Source organism: Biomphalaria glabrata, chromosome 7 (genome assembly GCF_947242115.1).
Source record: "Biomphalaria glabrata chromosome 7, xgBioGlab47.1, whole genome shotgun sequence".
Lineage (NCBI taxonomy): Eukaryota > Metazoa > Mollusca > Gastropoda > Planorbidae > Biomphalaria > Biomphalaria glabrata.
Window position 1 is genome coordinate 27,727,892 of NC_074717.1, and position 12,792 is coordinate 27,740,683.

The following is a 12,792-nucleotide window of genomic DNA, read 5'->3' on the forward strand; positions in this document are numbered from 1 at the left end:
CATTTATGGTGCGTCGCTAAATAACTAACCTATATAAATAAGGTGTCTAACAGATTATAGTTAGTAAGTATAGTTGCCATCTGTAATATAGTTAGCAGTAGTTTAGTGGGTAAGTATAGTTGCCATCTGTAATTCAAAAATGTAAGACAGAATTCCTTAGGGATAATAAAGATAATTATTATTATTGAAACACACCCACAATGTCCCAAGAATGAAATAGACCTAACAGTTCTGAAACATGTATATTTAGCATTTCTAGTTGTTGTTTTTTTAGACGATATCAACGGATGATCCAAGATTTAATGAGAATACACTTCGCTGGGGTGTCATGGATGTTGCTCGTAAGTAGAGCTTCCTTATAGAAAATCTTTAGCTAGACATTCTATAGAGCTTGTTTACCTGCCGTACTGCTGCTGTACTGACAAACAGTTTTGTTACTCAACGATAGAGAGTTGAGACACTTTTGAAAAACTAAATTCTATTACAATTAAAGGCAACGGGATAAAAATTCAATCAATATATAAATGTTAATAAACAGCAATTATTTAAACGAACAAGTGCCTACCAACATTATCAGTTAATGTGTGCAACAAGAACGAGAACTCTAGCCTTGAAACATGTTTGTATGTGTGGTTTTGTTGTATGGGCTTAAAGAGTTCACTAACGTTGTGTTTCTTCTGTATCCCTACGCCGCGTCTATTTGGAGAATGTTTCCAACATATAAATGTATCTCAATACTATGCCACAGCTTAATTGATTCCAGGTAACTTAGTATTTAGTAGCTCAAATGTTTAGACAATTTAGTTTGATTGAATTCGTGCTATGTTGGAGAAAATTTAAAGCCTGAAAGGGAAAATAGCAGTTAAAGGTCCGCAGTTAAAGGTCAGCAGTGAGTCAGCACTTTCCACAGAAAAATTCTAAGATATGAAGGGGCTGTTAACGCTAGTAGCAATCTAAGATTTGAACTCGACTGACACTCACAAGGGGCAGCTGGAATCACGAGACACTTGCAATCGTGAGACACTTAGATTCATCAAACCGCGAAGGGGGGGGGGGGGGGGGGAATTGTGACAATCACTTGAAGTATTAATAAATATTTCTATAGTCAGGATAGCTACCAGATCATGTGGTGTGCAGTTACTTACTTACTTACTTAGGTTCTCCCGCGCCGTTCGGCGCATTGGGCGGCAAGCTGTCTCCACAAAGATCTGTCACTGGCAATGTCTGAAGCCTCCTCTCACCTGGTGTCCACTGTTCTGAAGTTCTCCATGAAGGTGTGGCGCCAATTTATACGAGGACGTCCCTGTTTGCGCTTTCCTTGTATTGGCCTCCATGTCCTCGCAACTCACATGTTATCCGAAAAAAACAAAACAACGGATAACATGTCCCGCAAACCTCATGCGACGCTCTGTCACAACCTCACTAAGAGTTCGATTTCCAGTTCGGCATAGTATTTCCTTGTTTGAGACCCGATCTGAGTAACTGACTCCCAAAATCCGTCTCAGCCATTTTTGTCGAGCCACATATAGTATTTCTCAATTTTGACATATGACTTCCACGTCTCACATGCATATGTTGCTGTTGGGATGACGATTGTGTTGAGAAGGTATATTTTTGTCTCGAGTCCAATGGCTTGGCTTTTCCAAATAGGCTGCAGCCTTTGGAAAATGATCCTTGCCTTACTATTCGGCACGCTACATCATGGTAGGCATCCCCATCATCTGTTATGATGCTGACAAGGTATGTGAACTTGTCCAACTCTTCAAGCTTTGACTCGCCAAGTGTGTCGGGGGCACCCTTTGCCTTGTATTCCACTCGCAAAATTTTAGTCTTATCCAAGTTTATGCGGAGGCCAATTTTGGGTGCCTCTCTATCTATGCTCGCTTTCATTTCTTGTATGCATTTATTTGTAGACCCGAGTAGTGCAACATCATCGGAAAAGTCCAAGTCCGTCATTCGGTTTTGTTCACACGTAGGATACCGCAGTCTGATTCATTGCTCTCCTCATTATGTAGTCGATGGCAAGGAGGAATAGGAAGGGATGCACCCCTGTTTCACACCTGTCTCACCCCTGTCTCACCCCTGTTTCACCCCTGTCTCACCCCTGTTTCACACCTGTCTCACCCCTGTTTCACCCCTGTCTCACCCCTGTTTCACACCTGTCTCACCCCTGTTTCACACCTGTCTCACCCCTGTTTCACACCTGTCTCACCAAAAAACTTGGTTGTTCCTTCTTTTTGTTTAAAGATTAGTCCCAAGTTCGAGCCGCGCCATTGTCATCCTCTGCTGTAATAATCGTCATTTCTGAAGAAATATCTCAAAGAGTTTTTCTCATGGAATAGATAATGATTGAAGTCGCTGTATCGTAGAGATTTCAATCTAGCCTTTGATGTGGTATTTATCCTCCTATGAGAGGTTTTGTTTTCAATTCGGCTTCTGGTGAGCTATGGGCGTACACATGACTGGTAACCCTAACCCTGACAGACACCAATGATTTCGTAGCAACAAAAACTGATATTGTTTCTACTGAAAACATTGCAGGTACCTGGGGTGTATGTACCAATAGCGCTAATTGGGGATGCTATCGGGAAGGAAAGTATGGCATTTTGCCTCCTGTGATGTCTGGCAAGCTCATGAGTAACCCAACATTGAGATATGGTGTTGTTGAAGTCAGAGCAAGGATTTCTAAAGGAGACTGGATCTGGCCAGGTATATATAACTTTTAATTATTTTTTTTTACCTGTAGAGGTGTTTCAAATTGTTGGTTTGTATACATATGTAGATAAAATAAATATGGCTTCATAGGATGACGACCTTGTCCTGTGGTGTGCGCTTTGGCCTGTCATCCCTATGGTTCCGAGTTTGAATCCTTGCCTACAGCACACACACAAAAGAAGGCCTGCATCACACTCAAAAGGTCTACAACACATACAAAAGAAGACCTACAACACACACAAAAGAAGGCCTACAGCTCACACAAAAAGGCCTACAGCACACACAAAAAAAGGCCTACCTACAGCACACACAAAAGAAGGCCTACAGCACACACTCTACTAGACCTGTTGCAAAATTTAAATATTGGCAAACAATTTTCTATGGGTCTCTAGGTTACGCCATAAATAACTAGGTTGGGAATATCAATGATCTACACCGAATATAGCCTATGTATATCGTGTAAGTTTTCTTTTATATATATTCAACAGCTATTTGGATGTTGCCAAGAGACAATGTGTATGGAGGCTGGCCTCGTTCTGGTGAAATTGACATCATGGAGTCCAGAGGTGACGTTTACTGATAGAGAGCTAGATCTAGATTTAGACTCAACCTTTTGATGATTTTTTGTTTTTTCTCAATTTTTCAGTCCGATGTTGTGAATTTTCTAACTATAAATATGAACATTTTACATGTCTTATTAAAGAAAGCTTCCGAAGAGACCATGTATTCTACTAGCTGTTTTAAGCCTAAAAAACTAAAATGTAGCGTATCTTTTCTCTAAATATTTACATGCTACAAGACATCCGTGACTTCAAAATAAGGAATTGTTGGTTTTCAATGTTTGAACACGAAGTACCTTTGTCCTCTTATAATAAATCTTTCTTTTAAATCGAAACAAAAATGAAATGAATGATAAGCTTACAAAAAAACAAGGTTACAAAAGACAGTTTGTGTGGAAACACAAACTCAAAATCGGCCCCCGAAGTGGTCCACCCAGGCAGGCTTCAATATTTTCAGAAAGAACATTCGAATGAAATTATATCATAGACAAATGAGAGATAAGAATGGAGAAAGAAGGTTAACAGATCTGGTGTAGTGCCCTAACGGTCCTGCAGATCAAAGGATAGTGTTACGACACAAGACTCTTCGAAATAATAATAGACTCTCAGGTTATTACTCTATAAATACTTTAATATTACAACAAGTTATGTAAATACGAACATTTCATTTCTCTTCCTGTCAATTTCTCCCGGCTTCCCCTTTTCAACATCACTTCCATTCATTACACAAATTCGCACCATTATTCATGCACACCGTGCTGCGCTACGACCGTAACAGATAGGTGAAAGTGAATGTAAAGTTAGGTGTTAACCTGGCCTATCTAGTTCCCCTTTCAGACCTTGTGGTCTATAGGGCAGATGATGTAAAGTTCATCTGTTTTTTTGTGGCCTACGGTTAACGAGGGTGTCATGTAGCCAGCACAACGACCAACCGCCTTTACTTTTCCCCAACTAATGTGAGGTAACCATTAGAGCTGAGTGGACTCAGAGGCGCCCAATGATTCCAAAGTTGAAAATCCCAGTCTTCACCTGGATTCGAACCCGGGACCCCCGGTTCGGAAGCCAAGCGCTTTACCACTCAATCTCTTATTCGAATCCAAAAAAAAAAAAAAAAAAAAAAAAAATCTCCGCAATTAAAAAAAGTTCAGAAAAATGAGGTTTACAAGATTACTATTCGTTTAAATTAGGTCGAACTTATAATGCATACTAATTAGCTTTTTCTCTTTAAAAAACTGCTTGCATAACTGATTTTAAAAATTAGATTTATCGCTTTCAGAAAAAAAAAAAGTAGCCGTTGCATCAGAACTTTGAATGGTCTAAAATATTGTGATGTCGAATTTTCAATATCTTTTGTAGTTTACGAGATCTAAACGGGACGGACGGACAGACGGACAGACATTTCGCACAAAACTAATAGCGTCTTTTCCCCTTTCGGGGGCCGCTAAAAATTGAAATATTTTCTGTAAATATCCTGGCTTCAAATACAAATTGATGCTCTTTTTTTTTTTTAGTCTCTCCGGGTTTTTTTTTACTCTTTCTACATCATCCATACCTTTTGTTCTACATTCTCCAGGTAACGAAGTCGGCATTGGGATCTCTCAAGTCAGCAGTACCCTACACTGGGGTCCAAGTCCGAATGAAAACAGATGGAGTCGAACTAATGGCGAGAGGTATTTATTTATGTAAACTAGCTGACTTACTTATTGTGTGAACTAGCTGACTAGCTTACTTGTGTGAACTAGCTGACTTATTGTGTGAACTAGCTGACTTACTTATTGTGTGAACTAGCTGACTTACTTATTGTGTGAACTAGCTGACTAGCTTACTTGTGTGAACAAGCTGACTTACTTATTGTGTGAACTAGCTGACTTACTTATTGTGTGAACTAGCTGACTAGCTTACTTGTGTGAACTAGCTGACTTACTTATTGTGTGAACTAGCTGACTTACTTATTGTGTGAACTAGCTGACTTACTTATTGTGTGAACTAAGTAACTTACTTATTGTGTGAACTAGCTGACTTACTTATTGTGTGAACTAGCTAACTTACTTATTGTGTGAACTAGCTAACTTACTTATTGTGTGAACTAGGTGACTTACTTATTGTTTGTGTGAGCAGATCAGGCAGGCGCGAGTGGGAAAGACCTATTATCTGCTGCTTAACATTAAAATTTACCAACAGTAAGCCGATGTTAGCGCTACTGGGTGAGCTCAATCTGTGACACCTCAGTCTACGACCAAGGGGCCAGAGTCGCCTAAGTAACCAGACATACTAAACTATACTAACTAACTAAGAAGAAGCAATAACGAAACTTTAGTTCAAATTAAATAAAACAAAAAAGATACTTTATTTACATAAAAATAAATCAATAGTAAAATATAATATATACACAAAGAAAACAACTAATACTAACCCTCTAAATCTACGACACTACAAACACCAACAAACTAACCAAACCAACTATCTAACACAAACTGATCAAAACAACTATCTAACTAAAGAGAACTAAATCACTACAATAAACTAGTCTAGATCTACAATATTCTACTACTTTACCTTTACCTATCCCTTAGTCTGTTGGACCGTTGGGGCACCAGGCAAGATTTGTCGACCGTCTTTCTCCATTCCTCCCTTTTTTTTTTTTTTTGCCTTGTTTAGAACCTCTCTCAATGGCAGGCCTGTCCATTCTTTAATGTTGTCCTCCCATCGCTTTTTCTGTCTGCCTCTTCTTCTTTCCCTGGTACTGTTCCCTGAAGGAAGGTCTATGCGAGCCCCGTAGATGTGGCCAAAGGTTTTAAGCTTTCGTCTTTTCACAATAGTTAGAAGGTCGTCATGGGCTCCTATCGCTGCAGTAACCCTGTCTCTGATTTCTTGGTTTGTGATGCGGTCTTTGAATGTGATGCCTAGGATCCTTCTGTAGCATCTCAATTCCATTGCTAGGATCCTCCTCTCAAGCTCTGCATTCAACGTCCACGACTCGCAAGCATATAAAAATGTGGCCATGACCAGAGAGCGCATCAGTCTGATTTTGGTGCCGAGGGCTAAGCCCTTATCTTTCCATATTATTTTAAGTTTTGAAAGGGCTGCTGTGGACTGTGCTATTCGGGCCAATAATTCGGGTTTTGTTCCCTCATCTGAGACAATAGCTCCGAGGTATTTGAGGCTGTTAACACTAGTTAGCTTTTCACCTCCAATACTGATGCCTCTTTTAAAGCCCTGATGGCTATTGGTCATAATTTGAGTTTTTTCGGCATTTATTTGCATGCCATATGCTGCGGAAGTCTTGTCAATGCGCATCATCAGGTCAGCTAGTTCTTCTTCTGTCCCTGCTAGGCCGTCAATGTCATCTGCGAAGCGCAAGTTAGTAATTCTTCTTCCTCAAATGTTAACAGTACCTACATAGCCCTCGAGGGCATCTTCCATTATCCTTTCAAGCAAGATATTGAAGAGTGTTGGTGACAGTACGCAGCCTTGTCTTACTCCAACTGTGGTTTTGAACCAGTCCCCAATATTATTGTTGAAGTACACCCCACTGGTGGCATCCTTGTAGAGGTTCTGGATAACTTTGATTATGTTTTTATTAATGTTGTACTTTTCCATTGTCGCCCAGAGTGCTCCGTACCATACTCGATCGAAAGCGTTCTTGAAATCAATAAAGACATGGAAAAGATTCTCTTGGTGTTGGAGATATTTCTCACAGAGTATTCTGAGGTTTAGGATTTGCTCTGTTGTGCTGCGACCTTGTCTAAAACCTGCTTGTTCTTCTGATATGATGTTGTCTGCTATCGATTTTAGCCGGTTTAATATGATTTTGAACAGTACTTTGCTGGGATGACTTATGAGGCTGATGGTGCGATAGTTTTGACAGAGTTGTAAGTTGCCTTTCTACTACTACACTCAATCAATAACTAAAACTAAAACAAGAACATCTTAGCCTTAGTACCTTACTATTAGTATTCACTAAGAATTACAGAAACAGACTATAACTAAGCCACTAAGCTTGACTAAGGCAACACTACAGAAACAAACTAACACTAGATTCACTAAGATTCCCTAACTCTACAGCAGCAATTATAGCAAGGCAGCAATAACAATAGCATTTATAGCAGTGTAAAACAACAGTTAAAAGCAGTTTAAAACAGCAGTGACAATATCAAACTTACAGGCCATCCCAGGTACAGAATAATAAAATAATTAGACGACAGACCACAAAGATCTTCTGCTGTCACACAGACAGATATGGTACTGACCACTGGTCAAATGTACACTCAACTGTTTTTAGACAGCATGTAGTACATCACTTTTTTATACTATCCCGCCTAACCTATATAAATATGCGGAAGTACAATTATAAAATCTGACACTAACCTATAAGAATAAAATATATAAAAATAACTCTAACCTATACAACAAAAATACATATAAAAATAGCTCTGGGAGCGCAAGCTCACATTTGAACTATCTAACTTATTTGTGTGAACTAGCTGACTAACTTATTGTGTGATTTAGCTGACTAACTTATTTGTGTGAACTAGCTGACTAACTTATTGTGTGATTTAGCTGACTAACTTATTGTTTGAACCATCTAACTTATTTGTGTGAACTAGCTGACTTACTTATTAGTGTGAACTAGCTGACTAACTTATTAGTGTGAACTAGCTGACTTACTTATTAGTGTGAACTAGCTGACTAACTTATTAGTGTGAACTAGCGTACCGACCTTATTACGACGTAGTGTGTTCAATTGTTGGTGGAATGTAGCGCGTTAACTTACTTGGTATTTGGTTAAAGCTTTGCCTTCCCGTCACTATTTTATCCTGTTTGTTTGTTTTTCGAACTGTTGAAGTCTCTAGTTCGTTCATGTCTCACTAAATTGTACATTTTTGTGACGTCTAACAGACGAACTGGCTCGTGGTACGATTCATTCCACACCTGGAGACTTGAGTGGAGACCTGACAGTTTGATGTAAGTATTATCATTCGGCATTTGATATGCTTAGACGCTTCATCATTCGTTTCTGGCGTAATGCCTGACCCTTTGATTCCGTATTACCGATACATTAAAAAACAAAAAAGTCAAGTTCCCTTTCAGACCATGCTCCACCGCGTCCCTCATTGGACCGATACATTGAACACCTTTAATGTAAGGATGGATGCCTGGTTCCAAGTTCAAACCCTGTCCGCTCCCATCCCCTACCGCCCTGTAAGACGTTTGGACTAGGACGTAATCATCTTTTATTTTTGAAGGAACTTCCTAAACTTATAAACCAACAAAACAAACTGACTATGAAGACCTTACTATCTAATACAAGTATCATTCTTCTATAGTTCTATTCTACACTTGATATAACTTGGAAGAGATGTAGATGAATTGTTGTTGGTTTTTTTTACTGTTCTTTTTTTTCCCACCTGACCCAAACATCGTGTATCAGTTTCGAGAACCAATGAGCATGAAATCATAAATCTTGGTTTGGGAAAGAAAAGAAATAATTGGTTTAAGTGTGTGTGTTTGTGGAGAGAGAGAGAGAGAATTTTGTATTTGTCAGTTCATTATTTATTATAAAGCTTATATCAACTCACTTTGTCTGTGTGTTTTGTAAAAAGTCTGTACACGTTATTTCTCCCACATCCGATCTCGGATTAAGCTAAAACATTTTGCACATTTACTTCTATAACCTGACAACACAAGAATTGATTTTTTTAAAATTAAACAATCAGTTAATTAACTTTTGGTAATTAATTATTTTGTTTGGTATCTCGAACAAAGGAAAGAAATTGACTTGACTGAATTGGTGGTATAAGCTGAATAATTCCCCATCCTAAATCGTGGCTATAAAGTAGTACGTTTGAAACAAACAATAGATAACTATACAATCTTCAATTTTCATAACCTTCAGATTGAGCCATGAGTTCGAATTCATGTCGTTCACTCCTTCCCCCTCCCCCTTTTTTTATAAATACTTTTAAAAAAACGATTACGGTAAAATTCATCCAGATATCCCTTTCTTTCTCCCCCCACTTTCCCAACTTATCCAGCCCCCCCCCCCCCCCCACCACCACTTTCCCAACTGGTCCACATTGGTGATAGGATCATGGAGTATTGAGAAAGCTCAAATCATGAAATATTTCTAATCGTACAGATTTATTGTTGTTGGTCTATATAAAGGTGTGTGTCGTTTGGACTTCTCGATGGTCCCGGGTTCATCCCCTGCGCACTTATAGCTCTCGTCGTCCTGCGGGAGGTTAAGACTAGGAAGTTAATTATCTTGTATAATAATGTGTGGTCCCTGTGGTGTAGGCCATTGTGTGACTCTGGAGTGATTAATACAAACTTTAAAATGTTATCAATTCTTGACGTATTTACATTTTTTTCATGTTGTTGTTTTTATTTCAGTACTTTCGTCGACGACCAAATAGTTTTGTCAGTGACCCCCGATTTTTGGCAGAAGGGAGGTTTCGGTGGTCAGAACATCTGGGCAGGGGGAGAAAGAATGGCGCCCTTTGATAAAGAAGTAAGTTTTCTTCCCTACTATTTAAAAATGTATACAATCCAGCTAGTTAATAACCAATTTGTTTACACATTCCAACCTTGTCCCAACTCATTGATAATGTCCTACTTGTATTTCATCAATCAAAGCTTCTTCTATGTATATTGATTGTAATCTCTTAACACAGAGCGGTCGTTCTGAATGGTAATGTGCTGGCTGAAGGATAGGGCTCTATTGACACACACCCTCTTTGCATACATTGCCTATGAGGAGCTTGAAGGGGGGGCCTATAAATAAATACTTAGTAATAATGTTTCGTGTAATGTCAGAGAAGGTTTAAGATATTAAAACATTGCACTAACGAGCACTTCTTTGTCAGTCGAGATGAGGACAACATCTACGTTTGAACATATAATAATAATAATAATAATAATAATAATAGAGCTTGTCTTCGAGTCCGAAGATCAATGAGGAATGCAGTGTTTCCCGTGGCTACCTACATATGAGAAGCCTACTAAATCTTATTTTGGGTTTTTTAACTTCGTGTTTTCGCTTACCTTTTATCAATTCCTTTCGATCTGTTCAAATATTCATCTCCAGAGAAAAGAAAAGTCCACTGCAGGCTAGCCATTTACTATATTAGTTTTAAAGTGTAGTTAAAGTGTAGTTTGATGTTTTCTTATTGACAATGAATTCCATTGCTCTCCCTTTTTGATATTATATGTTTACATTTAAGTCTGATTAAAATGTTAATCGCTTGAGTTGTAGATCCCGACAACTAGTCCTACTAACCCTCGTGGACGTATGAACTTAATTTTTACATAATACTTGAATAAAGATGAAAAAAAAATCTTTTTAAACAATATAAAATTGACTTTTTATTAACAAATACATATAATATAGTTTTCAGTTTCAAGGTAGATCTATGCAGAACCACAAATGAAATAACCCTAGCCCTAACACAATAAACTTCAACTCATTTTAAAACACTTTTGTCATGCAATAAACACACATTGTTCTAACATCTAGGCTCCGGCATAATGAACTATTCACCCCATTTTATCTACTCATCTGCATCAAACCTACCCAAAAGTTTCCCCAGTGCTTTTAGAGCATGTAAAGGGTTGCCTGAATCAGCCAGTAAAACCAACGACTTGGCCGAGTTTAAGTCATTGATTAACATGCATGACTACATTGACCTAAGGACACGAGTTGGACGAGTAACGTCTGTATTTGATAAGATAAGTTAGATCGACATTCGACACACTCAAAAGGAAATGTCTGATGCTTGACCTCATTGTTTCACTACAGTTTTACCTGATTTTAAACGTGGCTGTTGGTGGCACTAACGGTTTCTTCCCAGACAACTACAACTGGGGCAAGAGGAAACCATGGGCCAATAACGCTCCAGCACCCGATGTCGATTTCTTCAACGCTCGTAACGAGTGGCTGCCTACGTGGAGAGGCGACGAAACCGCCATGATCGTGGATTATGTAGAGTTCAGAACATTATAATGTAGAGATTTGTTTTTTTATTTCAGTGGTACTAACTATGCATGGAACTGAGAATTAAAGTTATGTATACTTTATTATCATATTTGTTTTGTGTTGCCTTCTTGGTATGGACATGTAAGTTAATGCTATTATCTTGGAGGTCCACTGATCCAAAGCCCTGACCTACATATCACTAACTCTCCCAAGGACAGGACGAAATATATAAGAACTTGAACATGCTCTTACTTAATGACCATGTAGGCCTAGGTGGACGCCACTCAGCACTTTTCACGATCGAATCATGATCGACTCTTCAGCCAAATAAACATCGGCTATATTGGCTATTATTAAAACGTAAGCGGTAATTCAATTCACGTGACAAATCTATCTGTGTGTGTGTGTTATATAAATGAGGACCGTTACATTAAACAATGGAAATAAAAGTGTACCCATTTGAATGTAGTAAAGAAAGAGTATCAGGAATCAATGGTGTCACTAGAGTCAGCCCCTCGCCCATAAACTTTCCCATTAAAAACTATCGTTCTTTTTGAGAACCATAATACAGTGAGATACTTACATAGAACTGTAACATGATAAACATTTTTTAAAATACTTTTTAAAAAAAGGTTACAAAGACAGTTTGTGTGGAAATACAAACTCAAAATCGGCCCCCGAAGTGTTCCACCCAGGCAGGTTTCAATATTTCAGAGAGAATATCATAATGAAATTCTATCAAAGACAGAGAAGAATGAAGAAATAAGGTTGACATATCATGTGTGGTGCCCCAACGGTCCAGCATACCAAGGGAAAAGTGAAAGTAGATTTGAACCTGGCCTAACTGATGTCATATAATGATTATCTAACTGATCTCATTGTTTTCTGAAGGGTCAATCAAAGTCTCAAGAAAAAACATATCCGTAAAAAAAAAAGAAAAAACAATCCGTTAGTCTAGTTTCACAGTTTGCCCACTCTCCATAGTAGTTAACGCGATAATATGAAATACTACTTATTAATTGTTTTAAATTATATTCCACTTATATGGTGGGAAGCGTGGTCGAGAGGCTAAGTGTGCTTGAACTTGGCTTGTCTTGGTTACCCAGAAGGTTCGACACCCGACTCGGGCAGAGTTGCGTTTAATGAGCGCCTAAAGGCAGCACGGAAAACCAATTCCTAGATACCCCCTCCCCCCCCCCACCGGTCCACAAATGAGATTGGACCAAAGCGCTCTGAGCATGCTATAAGCATGAAAGTAGCGCTATATAAAAGCAATAATAATAATAATATGCATAATAAATAGACTTTTTCTCTTTAAAAAAAATGTTGGAACTGTAATGACAGAACCTACTTAACTTAGCAATACATTTGTAAAAAAAAATAAAAAAATTTCGACAATAAATCTAAAACCGTTTGCATAGCTGTGTTAAAAATATGGTAAAAAGCCGTCTCCCTTACTAAATAGCCTCCCGTGTTTGTTACTATTAATAGTGAATAGTTGCAAAAATGGTGTATTTTTATGGAAAAAAAAACTGCTTGCAT

General features: G+C 38.4%; 1 protein-coding gene across 2 annotated transcripts in view; it reads left to right on the forward strand.

Annotated features, from left to right (window-relative positions):
• Positions 1-11,354, forward strand: part of LOC106051403 (beta-1,3-glucan-binding protein-like) — a 44,841-nt gene extending 33,487 nt beyond the window's left edge. Inside the window, exons 7-13 of one of the 2 annotated variants that reach the window (XM_056034255.1) lie at positions 275-341; positions 2,542-2,709; positions 3,204-3,281; positions 4,849-4,945; positions 8,175-8,240; positions 9,669-9,786; positions 11,074-11,354. In XM_056034255.1, coding sequence (XP_055890230.1) covers positions 275-341; positions 2,542-2,709; positions 3,204-3,281; positions 4,849-4,945; positions 8,175-8,240; positions 9,669-9,786; positions 11,074-11,277 — 798 coding nt within the window. In that variant the 3' untranslated portion in view covers positions 11,278-11,354. 2 annotated transcript variants of the gene reach the window in all.
• Positions 11,355-12,792: the final 1,438 nt, after the last annotated feature.